The sequence below is a fragment of the Micropterus salmoides genome, unplaced genomic scaffold (assembly GCF_014851395.1).
Source record: "Micropterus salmoides isolate LMB-PRFRI ecotype aquatic unplaced genomic scaffold, ASM1485139v1 Ms_hic_scaffold_4, whole genome shotgun sequence".
In the NCBI taxonomy this organism is placed as follows: Eukaryota; Metazoa; Chordata; class Actinopteri; order Centrarchiformes; family Centrarchidae; genus Micropterus; species Micropterus salmoides.
The window spans coordinates 30,504,859-30,526,821 of record NW_024043372.1 but is presented as its reverse complement, the minus strand read 5'-3'; the positions used below and the strand labels follow the sequence as shown (position 1 = coordinate 30,526,821).

At 40.1% G+C, this 21,963-nt stretch overlaps 1 protein-coding gene across 4 annotated transcripts; it reads left to right on the top strand.

The window, feature by feature from the left end:
- Positions 1 to 15,575: 15,575 nt before the first annotated feature.
- Positions 15,576 to 21,743, top strand: uba3 (ubiquitin-like modifier activating enzyme 3). 4 transcript variants are annotated; one of them, XM_038697540.1, is made up of 18 exons: positions 15,576 to 15,816; positions 15,940 to 15,978; positions 16,705 to 16,816; positions 16,927 to 17,007; positions 17,109 to 17,191; positions 17,299 to 17,379; positions 17,613 to 17,656; positions 17,771 to 17,835; positions 17,954 to 18,109; positions 19,047 to 19,149; positions 19,645 to 19,758; positions 20,005 to 20,058; positions 20,248 to 20,284; positions 20,374 to 20,455; positions 20,551 to 20,651; positions 20,814 to 20,877; positions 21,020 to 21,074; positions 21,195 to 21,743. In XM_038697540.1, the coding sequence occupies exons 1-18, from the start codon at positions 15,797 to 15,799 to the stop codon at positions 21,281 to 21,283; spliced, it is 1,380 nt and encodes a 459-aa protein (XP_038553468.1). In that variant the 5' UTR covers positions 15,576 to 15,796; the 3' UTR covers positions 21,284 to 21,743. The 4 variants fall into 4 exon arrangements, with proteins under 4 accessions (XP_038553468.1, XP_038553469.1, XP_038553467.1 ...); XM_038697541.1 differs by lacking the exon at positions 15,940 to 15,978 and having other exon boundaries at positions 15,577 to 15,816; XM_038697539.1 differs by lacking the exon at positions 15,576 to 15,816 and having other exon boundaries at positions 15,877 to 15,978.
- The last annotated feature ends 220 nt before the right edge of the window (positions 21,744 to 21,963 follow it).

Genomic DNA, 21,963 nt, shown 5'->3' with positions numbered 1-21,963 from the left:
TCATGAAACTGCCATTATCATCATTATAGTCTCTCCAATTCTCTCTGTATCTGTAGATTGCAACATGAATGAGGATGAAACTGATATTAGCCTTAGCATAAGTTGTGTAGGATGTCAGTGTTGCCAGGCAGAATGCTGTTTAATGTTTTCATTTTATCATGTTAAAATTTAGTCGTGACATTGTTTTTTTGATTTTGTCTATTGTGTTTTGCAATATATGAACATGAAAGAGATAAAAAATAACATTCAGAAAGTACATGCATCAGTGCTTTTTCCATCGTAGTAGCAATAGGTACCCACTGTGACAAAATCTGTACCTTCAAGCAGTATGCACATTTTATGAGCTCCATTACAATGTTTGTGCTAACACAGACATAAACAGGCAATAAAACAGGAGATATCATCCTTGGGGCAAATCTCACTATTGGATTTCTGTTCTCCTCAGGATGGACACATGCTTATTGTGCTAAACAAACCCCTGTTCCTTTTAGCAACAACCCCTTTCAGCATTTTTACCCCTGCTGCCTTTGGGAGGTGTGAATGTGTGTGTGCACAGGGAGGTGGTCTACATTTATCCACAGCTGCACCTTTCATTACTCTCATAAGGTGAGGTTAAGGGGTGAGGTCCACTTGGGTCTTACAGAGTAGGTGCACAACTAGTGTCAGTAAAATGAGATGTAATATGTGGCAGAGTGGCTTTTGTCAAACCATGCCTCCTTGCGACATATAGTTGGCGGAGCGGACTGTGACGGGCAGGGAAATGAAGCTGTAGGTGGATGCTCAGATGGAAAAGGAGATGTCTCAGTCAGATAGATAGCAGCAAGCTAACAGCATAGTCATTAAGCTCCCTGGAGATTTTGTAAGCGGAGCACAAGCACATTTTAAGACAGACACATTTACACCAATGTGCTTTACGTTACACCAACTTCAGGCTAAAGTGGTGCAAACAAAAATTTCAATTCAAAATCAGTTAAGTGCATGTATTCAAAGTATCAAATTCAATGAGATTAAAGCACATTTATAAAACAGATTTTGTTTTGCGCAGCTGTGACCAGTGTCCTAACCTGCAGAGGACAAGGCTGTCACAATCTCATCTCCGATGTGCATCTATTACTGTGTGGAATTATAATGGGACAGAAGGGCAAAGCCAAACACTAACATGATTATGGAAATGACTGCCAACAGCTAGTCCTCTAAGCGCCAGGGAGATGCGCACTGAAAAGGCAATTTCTAACAATTAATCAAAACACATAAATAGACATAATGTCATTGACTTTTACTTCTGGCAGACAAGTGATTGGTGAATGTTGTTGATGCCTCTAAAGCTATTCAATCACTGTGATGCATGGCGTTGGAGGTGGGAGGAGGTGGCAGGCTACAATACATCATGCCAACATTTAGTTTACACTTTGTCAGCAAATGTAATTAGCCAGAATCACAATCTTACATGTGAGAGACCTGTATCAGATATTTCTAGCATCCATCTCTGTAATTGGGCTAAAACAAATGGGTTTCAGATTAAACATTCCCCATGGGATTCACACTGAGATGACAAACCACATGGAGTAAAACCATGATTTTCCTCTGGCATGACATGGAAAACGTGTTGAAAATAGTGGTTTTAATTACGTAAGGCGGTCAGAAGTCTGAGCATGAGGAATTGTAATTAAACAGGACAAAGAGTCAACCGCCATGCTAGCAGCTCTGTGCCAACATCAGCATGCTAACACGCTCACAATGACGATGTTAACATGCATATGATAAGGAGCACCAAACACACAAATACAGCTGAGACTGTTGGGAATGTAATTAGTTTTGCAGGTATTTGGTATTGGTAAAAACTAAATTTTGACCTGAAGGTGGCACTAGACGAAAAATTAAGGGATCACCAAAGTAATTACAATACATCCTCTAGTGACCATGAACATCTTTCCAATAGCTGTTGAGATAATTCATCCTGGACCAAGTGGTGGACTGACCGACTGCGCAAATGACGCTGTCGCGGCTAAAAACAAAACGTATAAATTACACTCTTTAACGATCACCAAAATGATGAAGAAGTGAAAAAGGTATGAAAACATTCTCTTAGTTGTATATCTGATCACATTAATGTCATCCCATAAGTCTCAAGCAAAGATTACAGAACACACTTGGATTAAACAAACATAACATTGGATTGATTGGAATTATATAGTGCATGCTAACTTGCAGACTAATCATAGTGTGAGGTTTTAAAGCGCATTATAATGATGCTCTTTTACTCAAGAACCAACTGATAGGATCTCTCACTGCTGAGGGGGGCAACAGTCACCCCCACAGGGTGTAAATCCCAACATCTCCTGTGAGCCACCAGCCTTTCACAGGAACATCCCACCTCAGTACATAGTGATGTAATGTATGTGTAATCAGTTGAGCATGTGCTTAAAAGCAAGTGTTCAGCACTACTTTGTCCACAGAGACAGATGGTTCCCCCTCTTCCAACACCACCTTCCCTTATCTCCTTTTCAAAAACACATGGATTTGATTTATGTTCTCCCCCCATTAGCAACTCTCTTTTTTGCCCCTCTTTTCTTCTTTTAATTGCTGCAGTTTTTCTGTCTCTCACCTTTTCCTCTCTACACACAAAGGCTTTTGCCGGGGGAAATGATAAGAGAAGGTGTTGCTTTTTTGTGGGCTTGAAGTATTGCTGTATTTGACTGTAGGCTTTGAATCTAATCTCTTGTGCTGACCTACCTGAGGGTGGACCCACAGGCCTCCCACCTGTTGGGACTTTTTACGTTTCGCATAAACTACTCTGGAAATCTTGAAGGATAGCCTATATCTGTTTGTTACTAGTTTCAGGCAACATGGAAATTACACAACCACAATAAACAATGATCATGCCTTTTTACCCCCATTTATGTTTTTATCGTTTTAACTGTCACAAATAGGGCATTTTTTCAACCCTCAGTATCACCATGGGAAGAATATAAACAAGAGTAATATATGGTTCTTATGAACAGCAGCTTAAATGTTCCTGTATTTCAGCAAGGGCCGCTCTCACAGATATACACATTGCACATTATGAAAAATATGACATTGGAACACCTGCTCTTCTTTGATTTCTCACTGTTCATATCAGATGGCGGCAGAGGATGCATTAGTTCAACACTCTCCATCCATCCATCCATCCATCGTCAACCACTTATCCTGTGTACAGGGTCGCGGGGGGGGCTGGAGCCAATTCCAGCTGACATCGGGCGCAAGGCGGGGTACACCCTGGACAGGTCACCAGTCCATCACAGGGCCACACATAGACGAACTAGTTCAACACTCTGTTCAACAGAATTCAAGGCAATGATATGGAGCAGAAAACAGCTGTAGCATCAAATGCTGGAGATATTTTGGGGGAGATTCAGCAGAAAACAAAATTAAGATGGGCAACTGCGATGTGTGCGATCACATCTCAGGTGTATAAAACAGACGCACACCTCTATGCTTTTATCAGATTTGGTTTGTTCATGAACATCACAAAGTGGTGAATGTTGTGTGTTTGTTAGCAGTGAGGGGACAGCTTAGCCATGATGGAGTTGTATTGATCCTCCATCAACACCCCACATGCTAAATCCTTGACTGTGATTGAACATTTTACAGATATTTTCCTGTGGGTTGTCTTTTTACGAAGGAAGCTTCCACTTTTTGACTGCTGATGTCTTACATGTCTTGCATCCTATAGTTTAAAAACGCATGGTTCCTAAATGCAAATTTCATTATTTGTTCAGAAGGTTTCCATCTTCTGAGATAAATGAATCTGTTCAAAATATACCTCGACGCTAATGACAACCATTTGTCCCCTGCTGTGCCGATCGATTACTTCACCCAGAAAACAGCCAGGTGGATCGGCTCTAGGAAGACAGTGTGAAGAATGCAAATAGATGAAATATTTATAGAAACATAACTCTTTTCATAATGTGACATAGTCGAATACCTTTATGATTGCAAATAAAAATGAATATTGTATCAGTGGATGGAGCATCTAAATCTCACTGATCCAGCCGCAGAGAACTACAATATTCCAAGGATAAAACACATTTTAATACTTAATACTGCTGCAATGAAGTTGCTATGACAGAAGAACATTTTAGGTGTCACTTTTACAATGCAGATCTCACAGGCAATTTACCTCCAAAGGTTGCCATTCTGCAAGGTGCACTGCTGTGTGTTACTTTAGTGGAGGTAGTGAATCTTTCAGGATACTTTATCTCCTGTGACTGTTTCATATGAATATCAGTTGTAAACAGATGAGTCCACTGACAGAGGCGATAAACTGTGAGTTGTAGGATTACTTGAAAAGCCCTGAAAACAGCGAGGTTGGTCGACTGTAGGAGGACAGTGTGTAAAATGCAAACCAACAAACCTACTGAGGGCCCACCCCAAGCTGTTAACTAGCGACATTAATGCAACTGTGTGTGTGAAAAAAAGTGTCAGTTCTGTTCTACATACCACAACAGTTTGTTGTTGAAATGGAGTGGACACCAGGCAAGAGATTTTTTTTACAGTCTTGAGCTGAATGCATTTTGAGGAGTGGCAAAGTGGTGCACATGAAATGAACATGACAGGACATTTAGACAACCACAAAATTTAAGCCATTTACACTCAAATGTAATTATAAGAAATTATAAATTGTGTATGTCTTATCGTTTTCTTGTCTTAATATCTTAAGGGTAAAACTGAGTTATTCGATGCTGTTGGTAACTCACAAACTGTCTTTGCACTTCAATAAAAGTAATTCAGCCCCTACTGGTGGAACATTTTCACGGACTTCATTTATAATCAAGCATTCTGGTGACTTTGAGCCAACAGTTATGATCACTAGCGGAAGCATTATCTACTTCTACAGAGAGTTATAAACTTAATGACTCAGCATAATCTAATTTTCTACTTCATTATTAATCTGTTCCTCGGCAGCTGTTATCAGGAGGGAAAATCTGTTCAAAATGAATGGTTTTATCATGTTTGTTGCAGTCACTGTGCAAGCTGTTCACGCTGCCTCATTAGCAATTATTTAACAGACAGAGGTATGACTATTATTATGACTATGACTATTATTATACTCAGTACTGTACTTTTAAATCAGTATTTTAAGTCTTACAGTCCAAGATACAAAATCACACAAGAGAAGGACTACTTTTAAACATCACATGCTAATTCAGGAGAGCTTTAATGATGTGAATAGACAACTGATTTGAACAGTCTCTATCCCATACATATGCACAAAACCCACACACTTGCTCAAAAACAGCACACTACTCACACACACTAAGAATACAGCTGTAGGCAAGCTGTTTTTAGAAAAGCAGTAAATCCCCACTAGATGAGGTGTAATGAGGGAGTGCTGGGCTCTGCCCTGGGCTTAATTTGGTAATACCTGCCTCCACAATAGCCCGGCCGTCGGTAGAGAACACAACCAAGATTTACTCTCTTTATTACCTTTGTGGAGCATTTAATTTCCCGGGCATTTGGGTGGGTTAGTGGTACAAGCATGTGGGTGTCTGGACTGGCAATCACTCAGGGTGATGCTGGGAGACAGTGACATATGACAGACTCATCACTTCAGGCAAGGGGGAGAGAGGTAGACAGAAAGAGACAGGGGGGAGTAATCCTTTGTTTGGTATGATGAGGCCTCAGCTGGCCTGGGTTACGAAAGGGAATGTGTGCAACATACATTTACTTGCAAGTGTTAGAGGTGAATGTGTGGGTGTCTCTGTGTTCCCATATGTATTATACTGAGTCATGTGACGGCCATTGCTTCACTGAGCGGCCCACAGGAGCTGATAAACACTACTTGCTTAATAAATAAGTTAGCACCCAAATTGTTTTTAATCAAGATCTCATTTTAGTTGCGCTCTAATGAATTCATTATGGTGGGTTGGGGAGAACACTGAGCTCAACACTGGCTGGCAAGTTTCTTGGATCCGCACCAGGGGATCCACTGTTATGTCATCAAACAGAAATTAATGTGTGATTATTCCATTATTATTTTCAAAATAGCAAGGACGTCACTTTGTGTTGAAAAATCGTGTGGACATAGGGGCTCAGATTGGGGCTGACATCAAGATACGCGATATTAGGTTTGTGAGAACGAGACAAAAAGATCCTTAAACAGTGTTTATAAAAATATCGTCAATGATAACATATGAGTGGGGCGTCTGGGGGACCTCCGCCAGGAAATTTTGATCATTAAACACTTCATTTCCTGCATTCTGGTGAAAGTTTCTAAACCAATTTATGGTGGCAATGTTTTTATTTATGTAAAAGGAAACACAGAATTCAGGTAGCCTGTGGCATTTCAAAATATATAAATATTGGGGCTGGGCATGTTAATGCATTATTATTGCGTTAATGCATTAATTAATTAACAATGACAATTATTTTATCGCACGTTAACGCAGTTATTATTTTGAAAGTCCATTGCTCACTGTCTCTGAACACACGTACAGTCAAACCATGGGTCAAAGTAGGGGTGGGATGTTGATCAGCCTGCAAATCACCCACCCAAACAAGCAGCGGAGGGAGGCTTCAGAAGACTACGCTGCAGCGTGTGGGAGAAGTAACACAGTTAAGTAAGTAAGTAAGACAGCGCTCCGCGAGTAAACGGCAGGCGTTCTATGGAGAGTAACCACGGCAATGGCTTCTGTGCGCTACACAGCTGTAGCCTATTTAACTTAAGTTAAAATTATTGGCTACATAACTTTACCTGATAGGCCAACATCTAGTTTTGCAAGGATGCTCTGCCAAGCGAATTCCCTCCTGTTAAACAGTAACAGATTCTGGAAACTCGAGGATCAGTCTCTCTTCCAATGATTTGTGCTGTGTGTCCCGTACAAAAAGTTCAAGACAACTGATCCTTCGCTAAGCCACGCCCTGAACACGTGACTGGACAATCACAGTATATAGGTCTTGCTCTAACTGAAGTCCAACACTTTCATGGCTGCACTCCATTGACTCTAATGTAAAAGGAGTCATTTTCTTGCTTTCTTTTGCTGTATTTTTCCAAGATATGGTCAAACACTGTTCCTGTGGCACTTGTAATAGTTACATTTGCTAACCAGAGAGGCTGAAAAGAGAAGTAAGATTTATTCCCTTTCCAAAACCTAAAACAAATTCAGAAAAATGTAGGCCGTGGATTGTTCCTAATGTAATGTTAATTAGCTAACGCTAGCTAACTTATTACTGAATGTAACGTTATAAAGCCCTACTGTTCTGCTTTTTAATGATTGTACCCAGCTGTACAGGAACAGTGTTGATCCTTAATATCGCTGTCCTCTTTCTCAATAGTCTGGTAATATGGTGGTTCACTTTTACTCTGTGATCGGTAGGCTTTAGCTTCTATCATAATTTGTTTTACGTCAGTTTGACAGCCTGAATACAACCTTTAATTGCACAGTGCAACTGCAAAACTGTCTGCTTCTTTTTGAGATTGTTTTTCCAAAAATTTGACAATATTTCTCCAAGTACAGTAATAAACAGTGGCAGTGCGCTGATAAAAACAGTCAGGTCCGACAGTTTGTCGGACTTAGCAACAATAATTAAGGGGGGCGTGAGGCGAGCACAACTGTGACAGTTTAATGGGAATGCACCTGCTTGTCACTAAACCTCACCACTTCACCTCACTCTAGCAGGGAAACGTGCTACTGATTGAACATTAAAGTAAAATGTTTCTGCTGATACCTGTTCAGAAAAAACCCCAAGAAAACGGGACTGATGGTAACTTGTTTTAACAAGCTAGATAAAAGGTAATGCCCTGGCAGTGGCAAATTTGGTTTAATATTTGATTTGATTACATTAATGTTTAAATTGAGATTTACAAGAAATATTTTATTGCTACTGTGGGAATAGGCTACTGCTGGTAAAAAGCACCTTATTTGTTTAAAGTGTTTGCAAACCACGTTATTGCACTTTTGTGTATATAGCAGTACATTTAAATTAAAAGTGCGCAATACACTACTTTAGAATTCATTATTCAATTTTGTGCATAACAATGCGATTAATCACATGATTTTCTTGTGATTAATCGCATTGTTATGCACAAAAAGTTTAATCGTTGCCCGGCACTAATAAATATAATAGAATATAATGCAGTGCAGCTCTCAGGCGTTCTATGTTGCTTTCAGATCTGTTTCTCCTGTAGATCAACTTTTCTCATGTAATATCATCCCTGCTGAGGCAACACATATGCATTATTTAGTCTTCCCTCCTCTTTTGTCATGTTCAAAGGGAGAGAACGGCAAACCTGGTCAAAAACAAACTGTGTCACAAAGTAGTTAAAGTTACTGATTGGTGCTGCAAGTTTTTGGGTCATTTTATAATCAGTAGCTTGTTTTTTTTTTTACCGTAAGTTACTTTTTTAGGATAATGCACATTTGTTTCTTACATATTTTAATTGCATTGCAAGTTTTCTTAATGTGCAAATAAACGTCTCTAAAGGCATTTTCATTTGTTATTAACTGCAAGCTATATTTCAGAAGGTTTAACAAATTATGCTTTTAAAAAGTGGTGGGGAGTTGCCCCTAGCACACCCAGTGTAAATGGCACCTATGCAAAATATGTATTGTTTCTTATAGTTTTGGCAGTCTTGTCTGATAACATTGCACTCACCAAAGTAACTGCTACGATCTGGGAACACGACACATCAGCAGTCAGACGTCCAGACAAGTTTATACAAACTTAGCCAGAGTTTTTATCAGAACTTTTTAACAACTGTGGGGTTGATGAGAGCCATGAACAGAACAGTGTTTGATCATTTTACCATTTGCATTCATTGTTTGGCTTACCCGAGGGTTTGTTTAAAATCTATATTATCCTTTAACTGCGTGTGTTTCTGGCCCCATCAGACTTCTTTTAAGGGACATCTCCACATTGCCACAGCACCACAATTAACTTGGTGAATACAATCCATCCATCCATCCATCCATCGTCAACCGCTTTTCCTGCGTACAGGGTCGTGGGGGTTAATACAATGTTAAGTACAAAAATAAGTTATAAGTTGTAATAAACTGGAGCTATTCTTGAAACTGCATTATTCTTGTCATGGTATTCGCAATAGTGAGGAATTCAAACAGTGTCTGCACCGCTCAGTGACATTATATTGTCCTGCAGATAAAGCCAGCATAAGGATTGCAAGACACAAAATGAATGAACACAAATGAACAATCTTTTGACATGTCAACATGAGTGATATTGTGCATACTGATCTACAGTTGGCCATGTTTTTCCAAAGTTGGTTGGTCACTTTGCATAGATCAAAGTGAAAAACAAACAGAAACGTTACTCTTTTCATTATGTGATATAGTCAAGATTAATTGCCATTATGATTGCAAATAACAATTAATTATTGTTTCAGTAGATGGAACATCTACATCTTACTGTCCGAGCTGCAGAGAACTACAATATTAGAAGGATAAAACACATATTGCTGCAATGGAGTTGCTATGACAGAAGGGCATGTTTTCTTTCAGGTGTCACTTTTACTGCGCAAATCCAACAGGCAATTTAACTCCCAAGGGTTGCCGTGCTGCCAGGTGTACTGCAGTTTATTACTTTAGTGGGGGTAGTGAAAGATTTCATGATACTTTATCTCCTGTGACTGTTTCATATGAAGATCAGTTGTAAACATCTGAGTCCAGTGACAGAGGAGATAAACTGTAAGTTGCTAGTGGTATCTGTAGTCCTATCACTGGTTCAGAGCCCCAGCCATCCACTTCTCCAGCCTCTCTCCTCAGTCATGTTCTGTGTGGAAAGGAAGGATATACCCCACTTCCTAAAGCTCCACCCTGCCCCATGCTCTGCAGAGGAAAGAGGAGAACATAGAATGTTCTAAATGTTTTAAAGAACTCCCTGGGGTTAAACCTTAGGGTGGGAACTGCGCAGACAGCTTCTCTGTCATGAATCATGGCTATTTATATGGAATGGCAGGGTGTGGGACTTACCTAAGTGTGTCTGATTTTGTTTGCTTTGATCATTGGATTTACATGATCTGATTAGGATCAAGCACAACTTGCCACCAATAAAAAGATCGAAGGAAATTTCTGAAGTGGATGTTCCTTCATTGACCAAATGAGATCAGCAATGAGTCATTGCTCTACTTTGTCATACTGCAATTTACTAGATCAGTCGCAGGTTTGATATTTTGATGGAAATGGAAAATCACATTCCCTGCACCACAGATTCTGTCATGTGCAGGAATGAAAAATGGATACTTGGTTATGGTTACATTTTTGCCCGAAGATGACATCAGAGTGGCCCTTGAGGTGACCTTAGAAATATTTGAGCTGACAAAGTGCTACTGGCCAAGTGCTCTTCTGTATTGTGCTCCCACTGTGTACACTGCTTTAAGCTGATGATACACGGAGCAACTTTTAGAGCAATGGTGCTGGGCAATGTTGCCGTCAATGGTAAAGAGTAAAGATTACTATTGTGATCCCCTTCCCCCATCACTCCGCCAGCCTCCCCGCGCCACCGCTCTCCGTTCAAAGCATAGTCGGACTTCCCACCAACAAGATTGCCTAGCAACATTGCTCAAAAACTTGTCCACTGAGGTAATACACGCCACACAATACATTTTTGGAAAGCAGGAGTTTCTTTTTTGATATGTACCTTCTCTGTCAGATTTAGCATCCTTCTTGGATCAAAATTCTGAACCCTGAAGTCTGAATCTGTTGTCTGCTGTTTGTCACTTCATTCCTAGGTGTTTCACTCCCGTGAGGAAATGCTTGGGTGCTGCTGACAGACTGGATGTTGTCTCCACAATGCACAATGTGTCTTTTCAGCAAGAGGGGACAATAGTGAAGAAGGAACAGTAGGAATGGCAGAGCAGGAAACGTGCTGAGAAGGACAGGAAATAGGAAGCGCAAGCAGGAATAAACGCTGTTGAAATAGCCAGAGGGAAATTTCCGTTACACTGTCTTAAGGTTCTCCTGCAAGTAATTCCTCCGCTGTCCTTGAAGGACACTTAGTGAGCCTCTCCTAAATATAAAAGATAATAACAGAGGGAATATATCATGGTTGATATTAACACTGCACTTATACAAATCAGCATAATGGACAGGCACAGGTCCATGAAATTGTTTGTCTTGTGATATTTGGCTGGCCTGTGCAATTCTAAACAAATCTTAGTGCCAAAATCATTTAAAATAATGAATGAAATACTTGTTCTACCATCAGCCCATGTACCACTGTATGAGCTCAAAACGAATCTTCTAGTGGTGGTTCCCAAGAACTCGAGCTGATCAGAAGATTGATGCCACTGTCACGCCCATATTAATTATGTAGCTAAAGCCAGCAGCCGGTTAGCTTAACTCAGCACAAAGACTGGAAATGGAGAAAAAGCTAATCTGGCTCTGTCTACATGTAAAAAACACCCTACTCCCAGAACCTAAAAGCTCACTAATGAACACATTTGATCTTCTTTGATGGCTGTTTCCCCCTGCTTCCAGACTTTATGCAAAGCAAAGCTAATAACCTGCTGGCTGTAGCTTCCTATAGAGGGTATGTGCATAATGTCACAGAACGCAGTTACACTCACTGAGTGGCAGAAAGACGAGCAGCAGTGTTAGCTTGAATCAGCTAAAACACAAACAACACATCTAAAATGGGAAAGAGCTGGATCAGTGGTTCTTTGGTAAGCAGTAAGGACCGTAACTGCCTTCTGTGACATCATGCGCATACCTTCTATTAACCATGCAGACAAATATGAGTTGTATCAATCTTGTCATTGAACTGGACAGCAAATTTCTTTAGTTCAATGTAATTATTTGCCAGGTTTGCTTGTATGTCTTTATTTTTATTTGCAATCTGTAACTAACATGAATTTAAATGTAAGCTGAAAATGTGCAAAGTGTCATGTTTTCCCATTTGTAAATGTCCGTCTTCCTAGAGTTTCAAATAAACAATTGTGCCTGCTTTTGGTCATAGCCAGAGTCATGTGAGGTGAATTTACAGACTGAATGAGAATCAAAGGTGAGTCAAAGGTCTGTTGCCTTTAAAAGTTAATGAAAGTGTAATCAGTAAGTAATTAACCATTTTAAATATAACTGCAGGATTAGAGTCAAACTTTAATCAAAAAGACACACTAATCGTTGCAGCGGCTGCATTTAAGACTACATGTTACTATCTACATATCGGCCTTTACTCCATCTTAGAAACCAAACAGCGCGGGGAAAAATGCAGATAAATCATGGCATGTCCTCCACCCCTGTAGGCAGGAAGTGCCAAGCCCAAATTGTCTGTGGGGCTCTGCCCATCAGAAACAGGAAGAACAAAGTGCAAACCAGCAATGACGCTACACCCCTCACGCTAGGAAGATGGATTATGTTGTTGAACACCTTGGTGATGTTGCGACAACCCCATGTAAGATAGATCTGGACCAGCCTCTTTGTGTTACAATGTTGACATTGGCAGTGTGAACCTAGGATTTGATATGGTTGCTATTTTACTCCATCCGTAGTTGCAATTGGGCTTTTCACACTGCAGGACCCAGGACTAAAAGCATTAGAACCTTCTTAATGCCAGGCTAAGAAATGTTCACACTGGCACAATCCAAAGTGGGCTATTCCTGGCTTTAGTTTAGGGCTTGCTCACCCTGCTCTGGAGCAGGTCAAGCCCTCAAACCCTGGGTTATCCCCTGGAAACCAGCTGAACACAGGGCGAAATGATACAGGTGTAAAACAAGACTAAAGTAATCTGAATGTAAACATAAATGTAAACATTAGTCACATGTTCCAACGGACATTTAACCCAGGGCTAGTGCAGTGTGAATCTCATTGGCTTAGGTAAACCCTGGGTTAACAATGTGTGTGTGAAAAGGGGCTAAGTTATCCCAAGGTCAACTCTAAGCCCAGGGCTATCCTAAGAGTTAGCAAATATACAGTGTGAGAAGCCCTAAAGTGGAAAAAAAGATTTACTGGATTTTAATATTCACTGGGGAAAACACCAAAGCCTGCTTTTTGCCCATCAATGGCTGTTTTTAAATTGAAATAAACACATTTTAGATTGAATCACTGGTATCCGCTATCTGCTATCTGCCCTCCTCTTCTGTTAAACTAAAGAGACCAGGACAAACTAAAACCCACAGCCCCAAACAACCAAACACACCATGGATGCATTTTCACAGCAAATGAGATCTATTTATAGAGTTCCTTGGCAATAGACTCAATGCAATTTCAGTTAAAGGCAAACACATCCATCACATATTAAATAATTTAATAAATACCTCACATGCAACACATTTCCTGCTTTAATACAAAACAGTGAACAGAGGGTTGTGTTTTTTCCCTGGGAATCTATTCACGCAGACTTAGGAAGCATTTACATGCACACCATCACAATAGTGTAATAATATATAAAGATAACACACACGCTCATTTTGGGATCATATAGCAAGACAACACGGTTTTGTTGAGTGTATATATAGAGTCTAATTACATTGTGAGCAGTGGCGATAAATCACTGGAGTCTTAATCAAAGCACTACAACAGAGAGAGTCATCAATCACTTACTACAGCACAACACAAAATCGGCCTGTAGCGTCGCCTTGTCTTCTGGCTGGCAGCCCCGCTCCTTGCCTAACATGGGACATATCGCTGTGACACATTATCATTAGCACAATCAACACCACTTTGGACGTCCTGCCAGAAAGCCATCAAATGGCAAATGGATATGGAGATATATGAGGCCATAAAACTGACAAAACCCGATTCTCATGTCAATGCAAGTAAAGGAAATGTGCAAAGGAAAAACAGGATTTTCTTCTCAGACGAGGAAAGACACAAAATATCAGCAACTCCTCTGGGGTTCTTCTTCCTAGCAAGGTGTCACATTACTGATAGCCTGCTATGATCAAGTATTTCAAGTAATGGTCTATCCAACTCTGGACTCCTCAATCTTTGCATGGACACGTTAACTGTAGTTGGCTGTGATGGATGGCAGAGAGCTGGGTCACCTCAAAGGCACAGCAGTGACATTCAGAAAGTCCCTGCTTAAGGTGGGGGTATGACAGATGGCATTTCAATGGAATCTATAAAAATGTGTCAGCACTGGAAAATGTTTGACTTCTAGTCCTATGCTGCCCTACTTTAGATCCACTGTGCATTCGACAACACTCAAAATAATGCTGGAGGCAAAACCAATAGAGGACACACTGCTTCAACCTTATGTCTGGGCACAATCATACCTAAGTGCCCATGTGCAACATTCCCACAGCAAGGGTTCTCACTTATAATATAACTGATTTTTAAGTGTCTTGTTGGATCTTCCATCTTCTTTGATGAAATTCCATCACATTTCATTGCTGTTTAACATAAGAGCGTAGCTGCAGTTAAATGAAAGAGGACAAGACAGACAGAACAAATAGAAAAAGAGAGAGAGAGGAGGGCTAAGATGGCAGGCAGTCAGCTATGAAGGACATGGCCGCAGCAGTTATTTTTAGTTATCAGTTTTCGGAGGCTGTCATTCGGAACATCTCATTAAAAACAAAAAAAAATTTTTGATGCTCCATCAAACCATTCGAGTCACAGAACAAAACCTATATGCCCTGGTTTGCATGCTCTCTCTCTGTCTCTCTCTCTCACACACACACACACACACGTATCAGTGACAAATAATGTGATAATTTTCAGTGCGTGCATTAGGCAGACTTTAGGTGACCTCTGGAAAAGGTACATGCACCGCATTTCCTTTCATATTAAAGGGGTTGCAGACAGATAGATTAATTATGTTCACATGCCCACAGGCTTGTCTCTTAAAATGCAAAGAAGCCCATCCTGTGTTAATCATCCTATAATGAAAGATTAAACACCAGTATTCATTAGCACAATGTGGGCACAGTAAATCGGATATTTGGGGGAGATGTCCTCACTAAGAACATCGTTAAACTTAATAACAGGATCTCAATTTTATGTCTTATTCATGCTAAGTATCTCATGTAGCAATTCACAATGTAAGCAACGCATGAAATAAATCTATAAGATACTTAATTTTTATACTGTTTTTACACAGTTGTGTTTTGGTGCAAATAAAGGACATAATAATAAGACAAGGAGAAGTGCTATAAATAAATTGAAAGATTTAATTATTGATCAAGCTACAGTTTGTGTGCAGGCCTATTAGGACAATTTCACCGATTTTTGCTCTTGAAACTCAAATGGACCATTTCTCGCTTCCCGTCTCTCCTTGACTGTTCATTGATTTTTATAGCTAAGAGCTAAAGTTATAACCACACAGAGCAATTATCAAGTAGTTACTAGTAGAGTCAATTATTTAACCCTCTTTGCCATTGTTAAATCTATGCTCCAACACAAAGGTCATACTCATCTTGCATGAAAAAGTGCCAACATTTGTACATCTTTACTAAATACACTATCTGATCATTTACATGTGTGACAGAAATACAGTTTAATATAATATGCAGTAGGTACGCACAGTGGTGGAGGTACTGTGGATGTAAGCCATACAAACATAAAGGGTAAATGCTGCCACCTGTTGGATCTGAGGTGTACTCGCCGTCTTTATGGTGAACTGTTGGCAAAGCTGCCTTCATCACTATCGGAAATATTGGAATTCAACTAATACTTTATTGCTAATGCTAAGATTTTGAAAATACTTTAGGCCCTAACTGCAAGACACAATAGGTCTTTTAGACTCAAATTAAAACAGCGTCTAAATCTACCTTGTCCTAGGGATTACTTTTATATTACTGCCCGAATGTGCTTGTATTTACTACCGCTAACTTCGGCATTTGAAGGCAGATAAGTAGCCAAACATGGCGGACACGGATGAACCGTAAGTAGCTGCCGAAGAAACGAGCAAGAAACACAGTCATTAACTGCCCGAAAGATGCTTTCAAATCTCATTAACCTACGAAAGCACAGCATGAATGAACCTTCTTTTATTCTCTCTTTTTAGGGAGAAGAAAAGAAGGAGAGTAGTGGAGCTGACTGAGAAGTTAGTGATGAATTGGTAGAACTGGCGGAAGGTTTGAGGTTACTAGACATGAGGAAGGTTAACGTTAGCTAGCTGAAGAAGCTAACCTAATACTGGTTTTAGACAGTACACTGACAGCTAGGATACGGACAATAATACTGACTAGTTGGTCGTGAGTAGCTAACACGTCTGTACAGTAAGAATTTGTGGTTAATGTAACGTTACCATACCTAAAGTTAGAGGTATTTGAGTTACTGTACCTTCTGTTGACATGCTAGCTCTTCACTTAGCCTAACGTTAGCTACCGGGGGAGCTGTCCAGGCAAGAGAGTAACGACAGCTAATTCACAAAATGCCATGGGGTCAGAAACGCCTACCGGTCAAATCTGCAGTTTTGCTATTTTTTTGGTTAAACAACAAAACGTTACACATGTTAGAGCAGACGCGGACAGGGCAGACGTTAAAACACAAGTAAATGTTATAATACAGTTTTCCTATTTAGTTTCTTGAACGTTTTAAATTATTGCATGATCTGTTGTGAACTGTAAAGTGCACCCTTACTATGTGACAGTTTAAAACAGTATTGAGTTTAGGTCTTGGTTGATTTGTTTCTTTGTTGTTGCATGAACTTATTAGACGTTTTCGTGTAACCATACAGGCGTATGCATGCCATCTACCATTCCATAATTTGAGATTGCCAGAGAGACTGTTGATGATACATCCTAAATGTACATATTGTTGTCTTCAGGATGGTGGTTGATGGAGGCACCTGTGAGTGGGAGGGGCGATGGAACCATATCAGAAAGTTTCTGGAAAGACCAGGGCCCTTCACGCATCCTGACTTCGAACCCAGCCCAGAGGTAACAGTTACAGGGAGCAGAATGATGCTTTGATGATGGTTTTTATTTTTCTGTCATGTGCGATCTTGTATTGCTCTAATATATGATATGTTTGTCATCTCTCACCCCAGTCTTTGCAGTTTATGTTAGACACCTGCAGAATCCTGGTCATTGGTGCTGGTGGTCTGGGATGTGAGCTGTTGAAAGACCTGGTATGATCACTAAAATTATGAATATTTGGAAGATGTCATTTGTGCGTTAATGAATGGCCAACACTTTGTTGTTGTTTGTTTTTGTTCATGTTCTGGCACAGGCTTTATCAGGCTTTCGCAACATTCATGTTGTCGACATGGACACCATTGATGTTTCAAACCTGAATCGACAGTTCCTCTTCAGGTCAGTAGGATGTATGTATTACACTCTCTGTACATTTCTGAGTCATATTATTTGTTAATGTAATGTAAGCGAATATGTTATTTTAATCTGTGTGTAATGTTGGCCAGGCAAAAAGATGTAGGTCGGCCCAAGGCGGACGTTGCAGCTGATTTTATCAACACACGAGTACCTGGATGCTGTGTAGTCCCGTATCCTTTTGGTTGAAACAACTATTGCAAGTTTTTACATGCTTGATAGAAATGCAGTTAAGAATGCAGAAACCACAATCCACATGATTAAAATGTGAAAAAATGTTGGAAGCAGATACGTCTCGTGTTGAAAATCACAATTTAAGAATGTAGACCGAGACAGCTTACTTAATTCTGAGGTTGTGAAAGCAAGTGAACATTCTGTCCAGACAAACCCTTAATGTTCTATGCAGACATTTTAAGAAAATTCAAGACTTAGATGATACATTCTACAGACGTAAGTATCATTATTATATTATGGCCCATGGTTCAGTCAGCTTATGATTTGGTACTGCTTGTGTCATTGTAAGATATTAGGTTTGAATTCATTCATCTCTGTGTTTTCATCTAGAATTCCATATAATTGTCTGTGGACTGGACTCTGTAGTTGCCAGGAGGTGGATGAATGGTATGCTGGTGAGTTAATTTCCTTGTGTAATGCTTGCATTTAAAAAATGATAAAGCTGTAAGATGTTGTCCGAAAAGTATAATGTTTCATGTAATCACATGTGGATCCCTCTGTCTTTCTGTGCAGCTGTCTTTGCTGGTGTATGAGGATGGTGTCTTGGACCCAGGTTCCATCATTCCTCTAATTGACGGTGGCACCGAAGGCTTCAAAGGCAATGCCAGAGTCATTCTCCCTGGCATGACCGCCTGCATTGACTGTACTATTGAGCTATACCCTCCTCAGGTGAGATAGCCTTTTTATTTATTTATTTATTTATTTTTTAAAATAACCACAACTTGAGCCGTGTTTCGACCAAAAGCACCTGGGACTTTGAAGTCCCCGGATCTCTTTTCAAGGAACTTTCCTTCAGCCCATTGTTGTGTGCGTTTCCACCATGATCTAAAGACATGCGAAGATTAGGCAAAATTAACCTGCTAATGTAGGCTGTATAATGAAGAGACACACGATAAAGATCGTTACAAATTTAATAACAAACTGGATAAAGCCATCATGTTCATAAAATAACTCCAGCACAGAGAAAGCAACACAAAAATAAAATCGTGACAGTTTGGAAGGTTGTTAAAATATACCCAGCCGACAAGAGCTGCAGACCAGCTGGCAGCATCACGTCTGTGTCCACCTGAGTATCAGAGGAACAGGATGTTTAACGAGCTTTATTACCTGTTGTAAACAGCTGTTCCGCTTGTTTTGGAGAGGAGGAGACCGACTTCGGCTCTGTGTAAAAACTTTCTGACTGATGAAAACTTAAAACAACAACTTTGGACCCAGTATTTAGCGTAACTCCGTAAGCTGTTCGCTGTAAACACACCGTTGCTATTTCCGACCAAACATTTAATGCCGACGTCAAGCAAGACTTGAGTGCTATTTGACTGTTGATTGTGATTTATTGGTTTGCAAACAACGGTGGAAAAGGAAGGAGCAGTAGCAGAAAAACACCTGACATGCTCGAGTTAAAGCCAGTAGCCTCTACTTATCCATTCCGAAATTCACTGCAAGTCAAGCCCCACCCTCCCAAAGTACTGGTACTTTCGGAAAGTACTACCCCCCGAGCAGGGACTTTTTTAGGGGTAAAATAAAGACCCTGGTCCCTTCCTTTGGTCGAAACGCAGCTTTGGTGGTCTGGTCAGTTTTTGTTGCTAAAATACACCTGTCTTTGTAGATCAACTTCCCCATGTGTACAATAGCCTCCATGCCTCGTTTGCCAGAACACTGCATTGAGTATGTCCGCATGCTGCTGTGGCCCAAAGAGACACCCTTTGGAGGTATGAAATCACACTGCAGTTACTATTATTTTTGTTTACTGGTCTTTGTGTGGTTTAGAATGATTATTAAGTATGACTTGCTGCTCAACAAACCCTGCCCCGTGACTCACAAGACCTTTACAAACAGGTGGTAGCGGTGGTGGTGTTGGGGGTGTTTCTGTTCTACAGGTTTCCAGTGTTGGACTTATCTCATTTACATCAGGAGCGGGACCTTAATTTACATTATAGGCGCCAAACCAATTGTATAAGCAGATGTTCTGAGTTCAGTCATTGAAACTGTAGTGAAAGGTGTAATGTTGTTGGCTTGATGTGAATATGACACATCAACAGTTCATTATCACGTCATCACATTTTTGCAGACAACCGCTGGAATGGTGCCTGAGCCGCCCGCAGGGCTGTGTGGCCACTCCAAACTGTTAACATGAACGCTAAAATGAAAAGCAAGAGGCTTTAAGTTCTTATTAAGTTCTTGTTTGTACTTGTGTGTGTGGACAGATAGTGTCGTTCTGGATGGGGATGACCCAGAGCACATCCAGTGGGTGTACCAGAGATCACTGGAGAGGGCAGCAGAGTTCAACATAACAGGAGTCACATACAGACTAACCCAGGGTGAGCACACATACTGTAGCACATCTCTCTCACCACCAGAACACTGCCTCTTTTCTTGCAGCTCTGAAAACACAGCAAGTGGTGTTTGGAGGTCTTTAGTCTGTGTCTTTGTTTTTGTGCAAGAAAAATTGTAAAACGTCTTGTTTGCTCTGATAGCAGATTTATATAGCTTTTATTTTTTTGAATGTCCATTTGTAAAAGTAAGCCAACATTTTTCATTCATAAATATCTTATTTAATGTTGCAGGTGTTGTTAAGAGGATAATTCCAGCTGTAGCATCTACAAATGCTGTCATAGCTGGTAAGTAGTTAAGAAAGTGTGAAGGTGGTTTAGTAGAGACCTGTGGACCTGATGCCTTTATGCAAGATTGTATGCCCTGCCACAAATGAGTTAATCATTTCCAAACAGTACTGAGTTGACTTGACTTTATGTAAACAGAAATGTCTTCCCGGACATGATTGGTTTTTTTTTCTGATTCATTTGACCCAGCTGCTTGCGCAACAGAGGTTTTCAAAATAGCATCAAGGTGAGTTTGCAGGTTCTGCTTGATAGCCCTATGCACAAAGTGAAGATCTTTTGTCATTGTTTCTCATGATGTTATCTTTCCACGTGCAGTGCCTATATACCTCTAAATAACTACATGGTGTTCAATGATGTTGACGGCCTGTACACCTACACCTTTGAAGCAGAACGGAAGGTTTGTTCCTGAATTTCATCTGCCAGGTCATGTTTGCTACATGTGATAAAGTTGGCTTTTTGTGAAACATTGGTTTATGTTCACTTTTGATGCAGGAAAACTGTTCAGCCTGCAGCCAAGTACCTCTGGACTTGCACTTTTCTCCATCTTCCACACTCCAGGAGGTGGTGGACTACATGACTGAGAGTGCTTCCCTGTACGTTTGCCTTCCTTATTATTATTATTATTATTATTGATTTAATAATTACTGTGCTGTACTACCCATACTTGCAGTCATATTTGCATGTTGTTTGATTTTTGGTAGTGCTTCACGCATTTGTGTTCAACATAAAATAACAATATATATGCATTTTTTCAGACAAATGAAATCCCCTGCTATAACAGCAACAGTGGAAGGAAAGAACAAAACATTATATTTACAGGTAATTAACCTCTGGTTCCATACTGTGTTGTGTTTTAAGTTCAGTCTAATGGTAAAGTGAGTCTGAGGTGTGTCCTGATGAAATTAGGCAATCATGCAAGTTTTGGTTTGAGCTGATGTTGAATTGGTATTTTGTTGTACAGTCTGTCGCTTCCATCGAACAGAGGACGCGGCCAAATCTGTCCAAAACCCTGAAGGGTGAGGTCCTTTATTTCCTGAACATGTTTCCAAAAATGGCAGTGTGTACACTCTGCAGTGAACAGATGAATAGACTGTGATTATGCTGACTCACTTATGTTATGAACATGTTTTTTCCAGAGCTGGGGCTAACTGACGGACAAGAGCTGGCTGTAGCTGATGTCACCACACCCCAGACCATGTTGTTCAGACTCTGCTTTACCTCATAGGATGAACTCGAGCACTCCCACAGCAAGTTGATGTCATTCTTGTTTCTGGGGCGAGTATGACTTGATGCAAAATATTAAAAATGGCCTAAAAACTAGGTACAGTTTACAGTGTATTCAGTCACAGTGTAAATGATTGTAGCTAATTTCTTATTGATGTACTTACTGACTAAAGTTAATGTTTTGCACTGAAAAGCCAAATCATAGTTCAGAACCTGTCATGTTTTGGTGATGCTTTGTCTGCAAATGTTAAGGATTTCTGCATTAATGTGATGTCTGCACTACAACCTGAAGCGTGCTCTGTGCAAACAAGCATTGGTTACTTTGGAAAATTATTCTGTGCTTGTTCTGGTTTTGAATATTTATTTATTCCAACACAGTTTTTTAGTTGCAGTAACCGCTGAAGTGGTAATCAACAGATACTGATAATGTGTGAACTGGAATAAAACGTTTTTCTTACTAAGTGTTGTGTTTTCTTTATGTACTTACATGTATTTATGGGAGAGAATATTATTTCACTCCCATAAATACCAGTTGATTTTAAAGGTGATGGTTAACATATAGAAAAGCAAAGGCTCAAACACAAATATAGAGCTAATAATATACATGTTGCAATTATGTAGACATCTATAGTCCTATTACAAAATGCAGGTTTGTGGATTTTGGAGGATTTCACTCTGCTG